This window comes from Cnephaeus nilssonii (genome assembly GCF_951640355.1).
Source record: "Cnephaeus nilssonii genome assembly, chromosome: 2".
Classification (NCBI taxonomy): Eukaryota; Metazoa; Chordata; class Mammalia; order Chiroptera; family Vespertilionidae; genus Cnephaeus; species Cnephaeus nilssonii.
In genome coordinates, this window is record NC_137073.1 from 11,172,467 (window position 1) to 11,188,598 (window position 16,132).

Sequence of the window (16,132 nt, forward strand, 5' to 3'; positions counted from 1 at the left end):
GTTCCAAGAGTTTTAAATAACCTACGGAAATTAGTTACCTAAGTAGAGGAGCAGAATTTGGGTCCAGGCTTTCTAATTGTAAAATCCATTTTTTAACCTGATCTCATGATTAGATGACACCAAAACATCTCTTGACTTCATGAAGACCTTTTGGACCATGAGATGGGCTGGAGAGGGAGGAGGTAGAGAGAAGGAATTGAGCCCAGCACTTTATTCTCGCATTTATCTTCATAGAATTCTTATTTATTAGTACATGCAGCCACCCAGGGAGATAACCACCAAGTAAATAGGGTTCCTCCATGAAATACCTGTTCTTGTTGGTTTTTATATCATTGTTATCAGTCACTGCCAAGTCATCCATATCTCCCAATGTCCCCCCAGCACCCTCATTCCATTAATTTTCATGCTCACAACACTTCTGATCTGTCTGTCTCCACTTTTCCAATTGCTGCAACTAGGGTCAGTGTCTCTCTAGTGATTTGTGGTGTCTGACACCTAGAAGTTTCTCAACAAACATTTGTGGAGTAAATTAATTTTTAAACCTGCCTTACAATTGTTATGGAACGAACGCGAGTGAACGACCACTGGAGTCCAGACCAAATTAAAATTTAGGGAGCCTTTATTAGCCGGCCAGGTGACTGCTCTGCCATTTTCAATGCAGGAAGTCCGTAGAGCAGCCCTGACCCTTTGTGTAGGACCACTTTTAGGCACATTAACCACATCCTGTTTTTGTAGAACAAGTAATCCACTACAAAACAGTTTTTCCCAAGTAATGTCAGAGTCATGCCATTGACGACCATGTTATTCACAGGGTCATCCTGTTCTTCAGAAAGCTGACAGTGATCTATGAAAGAAGGCCTACGTGCTGGGAAGGGGCCATGAGACCGTATCTCAAGGCCTGGCCTGGTGTCAGCACTAACAACTCTATCTGGGGCATAGTCCACAGTCTCTCTGGAAGCATGCTCAAAAATTCCCACTCTTCAACACAATCTACAGATCTAGGTGCTGCTCCTATTAAACATTCTACAGAAGCCATGCCACTGGGGTCCACTCTACTCCCTGAACCTCCCTTAAAACAAACCTCTCTTAAGTTAGAAATCCAACACTTTTATGTGTCCTCTTTATTTTAAACTGGAGGCTCAATGCATGAAATTCCTGCAAGAGTAGGCCTTCCTTCCCTTGGCTGCCGGCACGGGCTTTCCTCTGGCACCGGGGACCGGGCTGGCTTCCCTCCAGCCCTAGCTTTGTCGGGAAGCATGTCCAGAAGGAAGTCCAGTCTAATTAGCATATTACCATTTTATTATTATAGATATGTTTTCATGATTTCAGAGAGGAAGGGAGAGATAGAAACATCAATGATGAGGGAGAATCACTGATTATCTGCCTCCTGCACACCCCAGACTGGGGATCAAGCCTGCAACCAGGACATGTGCCCTGACCCGAAATTGAACTGTGACCTCCTGGTTCATAAGTTGATGCTCAATCACTGAGCCACGCCAGCTGAGCAATGTGTGTGTGTGTGTGTGTGTGTGTGTGTGTGTGTGTGTGTGTGTGTTTGATTTCCAGGAATCAAATCCAATGAGTGCATACATAAGGGAAACAGCAAAATTGATGTTTCTCTCTCTGTCATTTTCTCTTTCTCTAAACCAATCAATAAATAAAAAAATTTAAAAATACTGAAGCTAACCTTTTCTACAAGCAATAAACTCACCTGTGTGGAAGTTATGTTTGTTTTATTGGGACTTGGATGCCTTTATTTATTTTTTTATCTTTTATTTTTTAATCCTCACCCAAGGATATTTTTTCCATTGAATTTTTAGAGAAAGGGAGGGGAAGGGTGGAGGAAACATGGATGTGAGAGAGACACTTCGGTTGGTGGCCTCCTGCAGGTGCCCTGCCAGGGGCCAGCGATAAACCTGCAACCAAGCTACGTGCCCTTGTCTGGGAATCAAACTTGTGACCCTTTGTTCCAAGGGCCAGTGCTCTAATCACTGAGCCAAACCAGCCAGATCTTTATTTTTTCAATAATTTTTAAAATTTTCCAATTACAATTGACATACAATGTTATATTCATAAGTTAAATAAATGTCTAATCATTAGGTTGCCCACCTGAAACTGAGCTCTAGACTATTCCTATCACCCCAAAAGCTTTCTTTTGTCCTTTCTCAGCCAATCCCCTCCCACCCCCACCCTGGGCCCCAGGCAACCACTGACCTGCTCTTGCACCCTTTTGTGTCTGGTTTCTTTTACTCAGCTAATGTTTTTGTGGATTAGTTGTTAGTGTCTTTTTTCTTTTTCTTTTTTGTTAGTCCTCACCAGAGTATATTTTTTCATTGACATTTTTTTTTAAGAGAGAGAGGGGGAGGGGGATGGGAGTGATTTTTTTTAAAGCTATAGAGACACACATGTATATGCATATATATTAATCTTATCTCAGATGAGATACATTCTTTGGTTCCAATCATCTGAGTCAAAGGATCATGTTTGTGCATCTATGGGGGGCGGAAATTGCTGGAAAAATATACACTAAACCATTTTCAGTGCTAACATTCAGGGAGTAAGAATGTGATGAGAAATTTGAAGAAATCCTTTTGTGTATAAGAACCTTTCTGCTCATAAGTTTCTGTATTGCCTGAGTTTCTACTCTGAACATGTTTTGTTTGAGTAAAAAAATATTTTTTAGAAAACCATGTTCATGATAAAACACTTAGGGCAAAGAAGATAGTTGAGTTAAACAAAAAAAATTAAAACATTTATATATGGGCAAATATGTGTGCCTTGTTTACCATGGTATCCTTGTGGTCTAAGAACAGTGCCTAAGAAATAGTAAGATCTAACTAATATTGAATGAATAAGTGAATAATTATTATTAAATTTGAATTAAAATGTAAATATGGTTTTGCTTATAGAAATTGATGTTATATTGTTGGCATTTTATTGTAAAAAAATCTGAATTTTTAAATTCATTTTATTATTTCTAGTAGAGACCCAGTGCACGAGATTCATGCACTGGCGGCGGGGGAGGGGGGGTTCTCAGCCCGGCCTGCACCCTCTCACAGTCCAGGGCTCTCGCAGTCCTTGACACCTTGCTCCTTACTGCCCACCTGCAGGGGAAGTGGGAGAGGCTCCCGCCACCGCCGCTGTGCTGGCCAGCCGTGAGCCCAGCTTATGGCTGAGCAGCGCTCCCTCTGTGGGAGTGCACTGACCACCAGGGATCAGCACTTGCATTAAGCATCTGCCCCCTGGTGGTCAGTGCATATCATAGCAACCAGCTGTTCCACCGTGCGGTCAATTTCTGTATTAGCCTTTTATTATATAGGACTGGAGGCCCAGTGCACAAAATCTGTGCATTGGGGGGGGGGGGGGAGTTCCCTCAGCCCAGACTGAACCCTCTCCTATTGGAGACCCCTTGGGGGGAATGTATGACTGCTGCTTTAGGCCCAACCCCACAGGGATGGGACCTAAAGCAGCAGTTAGACATCCCTCTCACAATTTGGGACCGCTGGCTCTTAACCGCTCACCTGCCTGCCTGCCTGCCTGATCACCCCTAACCTCTCTGCCTGCCTGCCTGATTTCCCCTAAGTGCCTCTGCCTGCCTGCCTGATTGTCCCTAATCACCTCGGCCTGCCTGCCTGATCACCCCTAACTGCCCTTTCCTGCCGACCTGGTTGCCCCCAACTGCCCTCCCCTGCTGACCTGATTGCCTTAACCCCCTGCCCGCCTGATATTGCCCCCAACTGCCCTCTCCTGTTGGCCTGATCGCTCCTAACTGCCTCTGCCTAAGCTCCCACCACCATGACTTTGTCCAGAAGGAAGTTGGACGTCCAGAAGATGGCTGGTCCACCCAGTCTAATTAGCATATTACCCTTTTATTAGTATAGATAGATTATATAGGATAGGATTGCTTAAAAGGGGGGAGCCTTTTTCAGCAGGAGGAAATGCTCTTGGCAGACCAAAATACATAATTCCTATATCTGGACTGATGGCCAGCCATATGCACTATACTGCCAAACAATTATTTAAAAAATTGAACCACTTTCTTAAACCTTATGCCAAACAGCTGTTGCCCTTAAAACCCCTCCTCAGCCCCCACCTTAGGTTCTGCCTTTGCAGGTCATCCAGATTAAGTTCTGATTGGTCAGTTTCTATGCCAGTCACTGTCAAAAGCTCCACCTCCTAGGCAACCTTTGGCTCCTCGCAGTTCACCCAGATTTGTTGGTTGGTTTCTATGCCAGTCAGTGTCTCCAGGCCTATCTCCAGGTCTCTCTCTAGGCCTGAACCACATCCTCCACGACAGCTGCTGATCAGGCCTTCCTTTCTTCTCTCTGGGCCTCACCAGCAGCCTCAGTAGCTGCTGATCAGGCCCCACCTCTTTCTCTCCAGGCCTTGCCAGCAGCTGTGGCAGCTGCTGATCAGGCCCTGCCTCTCTATCTGGGCCTCTCTCCAGGCCTGATCTGCAGCGACCGTGGCAACGGTGAGGTCATTAGCCTCTGGCCCAGTGCCGGGCCATAGGCTAATAACCTCGTTGTGCCCACCTCGCCCCCCACCCCCACCCCCGCTGCCCTGCCTACCTGCTGGCCACCAGCCTTGCTGTGATAGGAGCTTGTGGGCCACAGGGGAGGGAACTAGAGGTGCTCCATGCACTTCCTGTTGACCAGTCACCCATCTTGTCATTTAGATCATGAAGGCCCCTGGCCTTTTATAATGTAGATAATTTTGTAGACAGCATATAATTAGATCCTGCCAATCTTTGTCTTTGGGAAATGTAGTTTGATTACATTTAAAGTAATTACTGATAGGGAAGGACTTATTACTGCCATTTTGTTAATTGTTTTCTTGATATCATAGCTTTTATTTTTGTCCTTCATTTCCTCTTTTATAGATTTCTTTTGTGTTTGGTTGGTGTTCGTTATTCTGTGTTTTGTTTTGTTTTTGTATTGATATGTTTTGATTCTCATCTCATTTTCTTCTGTATAGATACTGTGAATTGCATGTATTACAAATATTGTCTTAAAGTTATAATAATCTATTTTAAACTAGTAACAACTTATCTTTAAATGCTTATTAAAAAACCCTATTCCTAGATAAATTTAAGAAATAATAAAGATATATAAAGAAAAGTAAAAAAGAAAAGAAAGACTTGCATCCAAAACATACAAAGGTCTCAAACTCAATAAAAAGGAAACAACCCACTTAGATAATTGGGAAGAGATCTGAACAGTTTACTTGAGAGTCATACAGATAGCAAATAAGTATACAAAAAGATACTCAACATTACTTTTTATTAGGGAATGTATAAATAAATGAATAAATAAATAAATTCCTTTCCAGCTACATCTAACCCCCCACTGAATGTTGTAAACAAGTTTCACTCTTTTCCTTCTGTCCCAAAGAAGGGCTGGGAATCTGGCAACAGCTCCTCCCAACCCTGGGACCCCACATCAGAGAAGGGGGGTGCAAAAGTGAGCAGAACATCACACCATGCCCTGCCGTTCTGAGTGTGGCGTTAGCTGTGTGGCCATTTGCTGGTTGCTGCAGATCCTTGACTGTTTCAGGAGCCCCAACAAAGCCATTTCAGTCTGTTTATTGATGTTTCTCTGAAGGAATAGGGGCCTGGACCTTCCCAGTCTGCTTCTTACGAATTTCACTGTTAGAGGTAACTTAGTTTAAAAAATTAACTTCCCCAAATATTCAGAACCTAAATTAGCCTCTTTTAATATGTAGCAATTATAATAATAGTCATATTTATTGAGCACTTACTGTGCCAGGCACTGTTAAGTACACTTTACTCATTAAATAACTCGTTAGGATTTTATGACCTGCTAGGTAATATTATTGTCCCCACTTCGTAGATGAGAATGCTGGGGCACAAAGAGGAATGCACGGTCTACATGGAACTAAGACACGTGGGGATGGAGCTTTAAGTCTTCACTTGAAGACATGAAGCTATTCATGGTTTTATGTGACTTGGGAGGAGGTGGCTATAGTAGACCAAAAGAAGTTGGCTGGATGACAGCACGCCCCTAACTTTTCTTGACTCTTTAAATGATTTAAAATGGGGTCTTAGGCCCTGAGCTATGCTCACACTAGAATGTGTCTATGACAGTGGATTGGGGAAATAAGTGCCCTTTTCCTCTGAAGCAGGAAGTAACACATGGTGTATGATCTTGACCAGGAAGGCAAAAGAGGCCCCAACCCAGCCCTGTGGTGGGTGAACAGCCAAGGAGACGAAGTGAAGTGGAGTTTCAGAGAGGTGACAGACTTCACCTGCCGCGCAGCCAACGTCTTCACACAGACCTGTGGCCTGCAGCAGGGAGACCGTCTCGCCTTGATTCTGCCTCGAGTGCCTGAGTGGTGGCTGGTGACCATGGGCTGCATCCGAACAGGTCAGTGACTCAGAGAGACCCGTAGAGACCTTAGGGATGTCCTAGAGCCAACTGGTCCAGGAACACTAGGTGCTTTCTCTTCCCCTACATTCTTACTTCTTCACAGTCTTTCTCTTTCTCAGACTCCCTCACATATTTGTACCCATTATCCCTCACTCTCTCCCTCACCCTCACATGCACTCAAACGCAATGTCATACACACACACACACACACACACACACACACACACTCACACACACTTTCTCTCTCTTTTTTTTTCTTTATTGATTAAGGTATTACATATGTGTCCTTATCCCCTTCTTGCCCCCACCCCGATCATGCACTCACCCCGTGGTGTCTGTGTTTATTTGTTAGGCTTATATAAATGCATACAAGTCCTTTGGTTGATCTCTCCCCCTTACCCGCACCCTCCCCTACCTTCCCTCTGAGGTTTGACGGTCTGATTGATGCTTCTCTGTCTCTAGATCTATTTTTGTTCATCAGTTTACGTTGTTCATTATATTACACAAATGAGTGAGATCATGTGATATTTATCTTTCTCTGACTGACTCATTTTGCTTAGCATAATGCTCTCCGGGTCCATCCATGCTGTTGCAAATGGTAGGAGTTCCCTCCTTTTTACAGCAGCATAGTATTCCATTGTGTAGATGTACCATCATTTTTAATCCACTCATCAGCTGATGGGCACTTAGGCTGTTTCCAAATCTTAGCCATTATAAATTGTGCTGCTATGAAAATAGGGGTGCATATATCCTTTATGATGGGTGTTTCTAGTTTCTTAGAATATATTCCTAGAGGAGGGATCACTGGGTCAAATTGCACTTCCATTTTTAATTTTTTGAGGAAACCCAATATTGTTCTCCACAGTGGCTGCACCCGTGTGCATTCCCACCAGCAGTGTACGAGGGTTCCTTTTTCTCCACATCCTCCAAAGCACTTGTCCATTGTTGATTTGTTGATGATAGCCATTCTGACAGGTGTGTGATGATACCTCATTGTCGTTTTGATTTGCATCTTTCGGATAATTAGTGACTTTGAGCATGTTTTCATATGTCTCTTGGCCTTCTGTATGTCCTCTTTTCAAAAGTGTCTATTTAAGTCCTTTGCCAATTTTTAATTGGATTGTTTATCTTCCTTTTGTTAAGTTGTATGAGTTCCCTCTAAACGTTGGAGATTAAACTCTTATCAGATACAACAATGAGCCCTCTGGAAATAGCATAATGAAAGAGGAGTAGAAGCAGAGAAAGGGAATTCCAAGAACGGGCTTAGCACATGCAATGGCTTAGAGTCAGGAGTTGCCTATGTGAATGGCCATTTTGAAATAGAGAATAGAGGTGTGGGAGAGAAAGGTGGAGCATGGGCAGCGTCTTCAGTGTCAGAATGGGGAGCGCAGTGTTTTTCTGGAGAGAGGACACAGGTGTCAGTGAAGAGAAGTAAAGGTGAACATGATAGGCAGGCAGGCTAAATGGCCATCTCAGGAGAGATTAAAGAAAATTGAGTTTATTTAAGAAAAAGGAGGTGAGGCTGGGATATCCAATGGAAAGGGCTGCACAGCGCCGAGCCAAGGGGATGATGGTGCTCCCAGGAGCAGGAGTTTCATCCTTCTATGCTGTCATGATGCAACTCTCTTGTCGTCAGTGGGTTTGGGGGCTGAGTTGGTGGGCTTGAAATGGAGATGGAATGCAGGTGTGCCATTGGGTGTCTTCAGGACAATTTCACTCCCTAATGTGTTATGATTCCTGATGTCCAGCAAGCATTTCCTGGTCTTTGTTCTCCTGTGGTAGGAAGCTTACAAATGGCTGTCAAGGGTTGCATTGCCTTCTAGTACTAACAACAGGAAATGGCGGGGGGAGAGTCAATGCTCTGTTGAATTTACAGATTATAATATGGAAGTTCCACGGCAAGGCATCTGGTGGAGAGGTTAGAATTCAATAGGTGCACAAATACTTGAACTAATTGTTGGTGACAGCAGATGGAAGGGAAGGTAGGAAAGTTCAAGGGACAATGTGGTTCATTTGGACGTGAGGGATGAAGGAAAGAAGGGATTCCCAATGACACAGGGATGAGAGAAGGGGGTGTGAGGAGAAAAGTGGGGGCTGGGATGCAGCTATTCCTAATGTCAGAGACTCTGTCCTCCTTGCATCTGTGCTCCCAGGTCCCATGTAAACTCTTGCAAAGTAGGATCCACCTGTCTACTGGCTGCACCCATCTAGAGTAGAAAGGTTTAGGGCAAGCGTTTCAAATTTTAATGTGCGAGAGAATCACTTGGAGGTCCTGTTAAAAGGCAGGTTCTGGCCCTCATGCCTTGTGTCAGTGGCTGTGCATTGACCTATGAACGAGGAGGTCGTGGTTCAATCCCCAGTTGGGCACATGCCTGGATTGCAGACTAGGTCCCCAGCGTGGAGGTGTGCAGGAGGCTGCCAATCAATGATTTTCTCTCATCACTGATGTTTCTATCTCTCTCTCCCTCTCCCTTCCTCTCTACAATCAATGAAAATATATTTTAGACAAAATTTTAAAATGCAGGCTCTGATTCAGTAGGTTTGGGTGAGGCTTGGTGGTGCTGACACTGCGGGTCTTTGTGTAGCAAGAGGTTAGAGGATTTCTAGGCAGATCAGCCAGGCCTGAAGGCCATGGTTGTGAAAGAGGAAGTGAAACAAACAATTTCTTTCTCATTCCCAGGGATTATCTTCATGCCAGGGACAACCCAGATGAAGGCCAAGGACATTCTCTACCGACTGAAGGAGTCTAATGCCAAGAGCATCGTGACCACAGATGCCCTTGCCCCGGAGGTGGACTCTGTGGCTTCTAAGTGTCCCGCTCTGAAAACCAAGCTCCTGGTGTCTGACCACAGCCGTGAGGGGTGGCTGGACTTCCGATCTCTGATTAAGTGAGTTTCGGGTGTGATGGAGGTGCTCTCTGAGGAACGGTGGGAGAAGGCCATGCACACCCAAGCGCTGTAGACAGACAGCTGGTGGTAGGAAGCTCACCAGGCCTGGCTCCAGAAACCTCTTCCCAGCTATGTCCCTGACCTGCTGTGTGACCCTGGGCTATTTCCTTTTCCTCTCAGCCAAGGTTGCTTCATCTGTAATATCAGGACATTGCACTTCTATGCTTCTCTCCCTGAAGTTTGATCACCCCTGGGATGTGAAAGGAGGTGTACCATCAGAGGATTACTGTGTTTCAAGCTTCTTGTAGGAGGGAGTCTAAAAGACTATTCAAATATAAATATAAATACATATATGTGAATAAGTTGAATGAGAGGTTAAAATGGATCCTTAAGGTGAAAGTTGAGACTAGAAGAAAAAATGAGGCTGTGACTGGCGGAGGGTTTTGGGGGCAAACATGTCCCAGGGTGTGGGTGCCCTTAGAAAGTTAGGGAAATGCCAGGAGGTCAGAGAGACCCTCCACCTCCAATCCTTTAATTCTCTGAGCCTTCAGGTGTTTTTTATACTCTCGACGTAAGAAAATTTGACACCTGTAGAAAATTTTTATGAGTTTATTTGAGCCAAACTAACAACATGTGCTGGGGAGCAAGAGCTCAAATGCTCCAGAGGAAAAGAGTTTTGTAGCTTCTCTTATGCATTTGAAATTCAGGAGGCGACGCAAGAAAGACTAAGGTGGGAGAAAGCCAGGTGGGGATGGGATTCAGGATAGGTAAGATTCTCTGCTCCCTTGAGGGGTCACACCCCCTTCAAGGGATATTACTTTCCATGTTTCAAGGGCGTGTTAACCTAGATGCACAAGAGCAATGGACAGGCTTGCTTAAGGCAAAGATAAACCTTTCACCAGAGAAGCTCTGTGTCAGGGGCCTGACTCCCGCCATGCCCTGCCCGGGCAGGGATTTATGATCAGATCACCTGGGAGCTTAGTTCACAGAGCCCCTGTTCCGCCCACAGCTCAAACCTTGCTGGGTGTCTTTTCTTTGTCTCTTTTAAAATTTTTTCTGAGGTAACACTGGTTTATAACGTATAAATTGCACTGGGTTTGTTTTCTTGAAGCAACCCTTCTGTTTTTAAAGTAAAATGTTATTCAACACCAAAAGGCAAACAGTGACGTCACACGTTGTGTTGGACTCCAAGGTGGAGAGTGGGGGCTCTCCCTCCAGGGAGCACGCCCTCGCCTTCCCCTTGCGCTACCTTAGCCTCTCTCTCCTCACGCTAAGGGCCCTGCTTCTGCCTGAACTTGTTTCCTGAGCCAATGCAGCCCCGCTGGCTCACTTCCACTACCTCTGTGGCTTCTAGATAAACTTCCTTTTATATTTTGAATAAACAAATAAAGTCAGAGAATTGATAAAAACCTAAATAAATAATACTGTTTAAAAATCCCTTAAATTGCCCAGGTCATGATGGTACCATATCTCAACAAGAGCCAGTGTTTCCTCCAGCGTTTGGATGATCTGCAGTTTATTTGAACAACACAGGAAGCTCATATGTCACGTCCAATCATGGCAGGCGTCCAATCTTCGAAGGCCCAGGAGACGGAGTGTAGAAACTTCCAGGAATCAAGGCCTTCTGAGGGGCCTGCAGTTTTCCTCTGCAGGCTCAAGCTTACACCAGACTTATACATATATTTCTTTCACTCTCCCTCTCCCTCGCTCTCTCTTCCCCACCCCTTATCACCAAGGTTATGGAATGAAATTCCTGTAAAGTTAGTTTGTATGAAAGCAAGCTTAGCAGTGTGAGTAAGAGGACAGTCTACGCACCAAACAGGGTTTGAACACTGGCTCTGCCAATTGCTGGCTGTATGTCTTCAGGCAAGTTACCTAACCTCTCTGAGCCTCAGTTTCCTCATCCACAAGGGAGCATGACAAGTTGGGCATAGTCACCTCTTGGGATTGCTCTGAAGATTGAATGAGTTCTTATTTGTAAGTCATTTACTAATAGAGAATTTTCAAAAACAGTAAGTTCTATTTCAATGTTTGTTAAATTATAAAATATTCGGCTGTGTTTTCCCCATTTTTTAAATGAAGAAATGTCAGTGCTCTTACTCAGGTCACCAATAAACTCTGTTTGATGCTTCAGACCTGGAGACCAGCTTTCCCTCCAGTGTTACAAAACCCCAGTTTTCTGCACTGGCCCGGTAGCTCAGTTGGATAGAGTGCCAAGGTTGTGGGTTTGATCCCTGGTCAGGGCACATACAAGAATCAACCAATGAATGCATAAATAAGTGGAACAGCAAATCCACGTTTCTCTCTCTCTCTCTCTCTCTCTCTCTCTCTCTCTCTCAAATCTATGCCAGCAAAGAAATCAGGTTTCTGATTTTGAGCCTCATGTTGTTTCTTTGGCTTACCCTGAGGGTGGGAGCCAGGAGATTTGACTTCTCTCCTTTTCTGTTCAATCCCTTTGTAGATCAGCATCCCCAGATCACACCTGCATTAAGTCAAAGACCACGGACCCAATGGTCATCTTCTTCACCAGTGGCACCACCGGCTTCCCCAAGATGGCAAAACACAGCCATGGACTTTCCTTACGACACTCCTTCCCTTCATGGTAGGAAAGAGGGCACCAACTGAGAGGCTGGGTCACAGTCTGGAGGGCAAGGTGTGTGTGTGTGTGTGTGTGTGTGTATGTGTTGGAAAATGTGTTCTAAGTAGAACCAAGTCCATCCTCCTTCTCCTTTCTGCTCTCTTTGGTTCAGACCACTGAGGGTCTCAGAGGCAAAGGTTTGGACTTCTAATGTGTGTTCACAGAAGCCTCCCAATGACAAGGGGGTCCTGCCTGAGCACCTTCACAGGTGTGGAGGGATCGTGAGTGGGGGCAGCAGGCATTCTGCAAGCTGCACAAATGACAAGCCATGTGTCTTTGTCACTGGTTCCAGGTTTGGTGGGAGGAGGACAGAACGTTCTAGCTATGTGGTCTGTACAGATACGGAGGTGGAGTTTCCCAATCATGAGCCATTAGGGGGAAGTAATACCTGGAACCAAGCAACTGCCTTTAACCTAAAATAAATAATTGTAGAGGCTTAAGACATAGCCTTGGGTTAACCATGTAATCAATTTTAAACCAAACATCTTTTCCCTCCTACTTCCTCCTCCCCAACTAGTAATATGCAGACCAGACCAAGTTCTGTGGGGAAGTATGGGACTTGGCTGGAAAGTCTGTAAGGAGGATTTTCCAAAAGGTCGGGGCCTCTGGGGGACCTTGGCAAAGGCAGCAGCCCCTACCGTGACTTTTCCAAACAAGTCCGACCCCCTGGATGTTTTGCTGGAATCTATATGTTTAGTCTTTAAGACCCGACCTTGAAGAAGCCTGTGCTTTCTCAAGGATATTTACCCTGCTGACTATATTTAGAGATGAAACTATATTTAGTTCAAGCTGTTGTTACAATAAAACTGAAAGATGAAACAGAGGGCTGGAGAACCTGGATACCAGGACACAGGCTTTATTGGAGGAGATGACCCTGCCGGCTGCCTTCCAGAGGAGAAAGAGAGGGTGTGCGGGGTGAAAGCGCCTTTTGAGGGGAGGAAAGGAGGGGACGGGGCTTAGGGCACTCAGCACACGCTGATTGGTGGTTTCATGTAAGGCACATAATTAGGGACCTAGGGACTTAGGAATTGGGGGCTTAGGGTATTTGGCAGGTGCTAATTGGTGGTTCAATGTACAGTCCATATAAGGTGTTCAGGAATGTTCGGGCTGCAGGTGGAGTTTATGGCATACTCCATCCATCAGCTGGAGGAAGGGAGGATCTATCATTCCAGGCTTTTGATAATATTTTTAAAAAATTGAGAGTCTGGGCAAGGCCAGGGGGTGAAGGTCCATCTTCCGTAACTGCTTCCAGCTGAGAGGGGTCGTCGTTAGGGGCGTCTACTCAGGGTCTCAAGGATTCTGGTGTTAGGTTCTGAATTCAGTGCCAGATAGATCTCTCCCACCTTCTGGTTGGGGAACACCTGCATTCTGTTCTGCAAGAAACTAGTGAAACAACGCATGAGACTTGGGCCAAAGAGCAAAATTAAGAGTATAGATACCAGTGGGCCTAATAGTGGGAGGAGCCATGGAGTAAGTGATCCAAAAATGGCGTACCCCCCTTCTAGCTGGTTATGTCGTCTTTGGTCAATCCTGTCCCGGAGGAATTTAATGTGACCTTTGACAAGTCCTGATTCATTTACAAAGTAGCAGCATTCCTCCCCAAGAAAAACACAGGTACCCCCTTTTTCTGCTGTCAAGAGATCTAAAGCACGCCGGTTCTGTAGGGCTACCGCTGCTAAGGAGTCTACCTGCCTTTGAAGGGATTCAAGGGAATTGCTAATGATGGAGATATCTTCTGAAAATTCAGCAAACAATTTGTGGTAGCAATGAAAAGAGGAGGAAATGCCTCCCACTCCTGTCCCCACTGCAGTGAGGACTCCCATGCCCACTCAGAGGGGAACAAGGGCCGCCCTTTTGTGGCGGGGCCTGAGAAGACCCAGAGAGGATTTGAGTTCTCCCTCTGTTCTGATGGAGAGATTGGGGGTTAGGGAGACATCAAGACAGAGCGAGTGTGACAGGTCCTGGGGGACACAGGTGTAGGCCGTAGTCCCGCAGAGGAGAAAAATACCCGGTGGGGGGCAGGTTAAGGGAGGAGGTAAATTCATAGATTGTGCACAGTAGTAAGGTGTGGGAGTAGTTGAGGTAGTAGTTTGAGAGGTATTTGTTAAACAGGTAGTGTTTTCCGTATTAAAGAGAGAGGTGTTGTATAGGGTGCGTTGAGGTCTGGTATAGGTAAAAGTTAAGTCCCGAGTTTCGGCATCAATATGAAAGATGAAACAGAGGGCCGGAGAACCTGGATACCAGGACACAGGCTTTATTGGAGGAGATGACCCTGCCGGCTGCCTTCCAGAGGAGAAAGAGAGGGCGTGCCAGGGTGAAAGCTTAGGGCACTCAGCACACGCTGATTGGTGGTTTCATGTAAGGCACATGATTAGGGACCTAGGGACTTAGGAATTGGGGGCTTAGGGTATTTGGCAGGTGCAGATTGGTGGTTCAATGTACAGTCCATATAAGGTGTTCAGGAATGTTCGGGCTGCAGGTGGAGTTTATGTTATACTCCATCCATCAGTTGGGGGAAGGGAGGATCGATCAAAAACAGGGCAGGCAATCGGAGCAGTTTTGGTTCCTAAAGCCAAACAAGCCCCTTAGCCTTCTTTTTCACAGAAACATGTGTCAAAGTAATCTGTTCATCCCGCTCTCAGGGTCTGCTGTTCAGTTCTGGGAAAGTTCTATGTGTTTTGTACCTTATTAAGGAGACCAGAGGGCAGAGAGGTGTCTTGTGGACACTGGGCATCTGTGCTAATGATATCCCTTGATCAGCAAAACCTGGAGGAATGGGGGTGGAAATAAGGGGAGAGTTTATGTGTAGACAGAATAACATAAGCAAAGGCACAAAGATATAAAAGGTAGCATTCATAGCTCAGCTGGCATGGCTCAGTGATTGAGCATCGACCTATGAACCACGAGGTCATGACTCAATGTCAGGTCAGGGCACATGCCCAGGTTTTAGGCTCCATCCCTGGTGTGTGGCATGCAGGAGGCAGTCAATCAATGATTCTCTTCACCATTGATGTTTCTATCTCTCTTTCCCTGTACCTTCCTCTCTGAAATAAATAAAAATATATTTTAAAAAGTAGCACTCATAGAACTACAGAGATCTGAGAGGAGCTGCTGCTCAGGGTGTCAGGTAGGCACAGATGGGAGGAGCTGAGAAAGTAAATGAGACACAGAGCACACAGGAACTTGGGGACTTTGGTGAAAAGATTGAGCTTATTGGGAAAACAGTGGGCGGTAATTGAAAGGTTGTTAACAAGGAAGAGACCTAATCAAATGTGTATTTTGAAAAGATCACTGTGGCTGCAGGATGGAGAATGGCTGGGGAAAAGAATAGATTTAGAAAGACCTGTTAGGGGGTCTTAGAATAATTTAGGTGCAAGATTGTGGTGATTTGGACAAGGTGCTGGGGACACGAAGGATGTTAAGGAGTCTGAGATTTTAGGAAATAGAATGGGAGGGTGTGCTAGCTAGATGTGGGAGGCAGGAGGGGCTGGAGAGTAAAGGTGGACTCCCAAGTTTTAGAATGGGAGGGTGTGCTGGCTAGATGTGGGAGGCAGGAGGGGCTGGAGAGTAAAGGTGGACTCCCAGGTTTTGAGCTTGGACAGTAATGACATTCACTGAAACACAGAGAACACTGGAGAAGAATTAGTCCAGGGAGGCAGGAGAGATTAGGATGCTCTGGGTTTGAGATGCCCGAGAGACAACCCAGAAGAGATGCCCAGTGGGCAGTTCGGTCTGAAGCTCAGAACAGAGGTCCCTAGCTTGTGATTTCCTGTGGGTGTGCCACAGCCCTATGAGATGGGAAGAGGGAGTGTGAATGGCTCTCTAGGCCCCACCCTAATAATAGAAGAGCTCTTCAAAGCCATCTCTCCTCATGGGTGAGTTGAGTATTTTTCCAGGAGTTGTGCACACAGAGGTCCCTCAGAAACAGTAAGAGGATGTGGAGAAATGCTTCAGACTTGGCTGAGTAGCCACTGGATTCAATTTTTTATCGACCAGATGTTTATGTTATTTTTTTATTTTTGTTAATCCTCACCAGAGGATATTTTCCCCATTGATTTTTTTAAGACAGAGTGCAGGAATCAAAACTGCACTTTTTAAAATTATACTTAATTGCTTTCAGAGAGGAAGGGAGGGGGGGGGGAGATAGAAACATCAATGATTAGAGATTGTGCCCACAACCCAGGCATGTACCTTGACCGAAAATGCAACTGTGCTTA

At 45.4% G+C, this 16,132-nt stretch overlaps 1 protein-coding gene across 1 annotated transcript in view; it reads left to right on the top strand.

Annotated features, from left to right (window-relative positions):
- The window catches only part of LOC307105597 (acyl-coenzyme A synthetase ACSM1, mitochondrial-like), a gene marked incomplete at its 5' end in the record, with an annotated part of 42,171 nt that overhangs the window by 1,191 nt on the left and 24,848 nt on the right, over positions 1 to 16,132 (top strand). Inside the window, 3 exons of the mRNA XM_079781456.1 lie at positions 6,176 to 6,386; positions 9,070 to 9,277; positions 11,739 to 11,879. Coding sequence (XP_079637582.1) covers positions 6,176 to 6,386; positions 9,070 to 9,277; positions 11,739 to 11,879 — 560 coding nt within the window. The remainder of the gene's footprint in view (positions 1 to 6,175; positions 6,387 to 9,069; positions 9,278 to 11,738; positions 11,880 to 16,132) is intronic.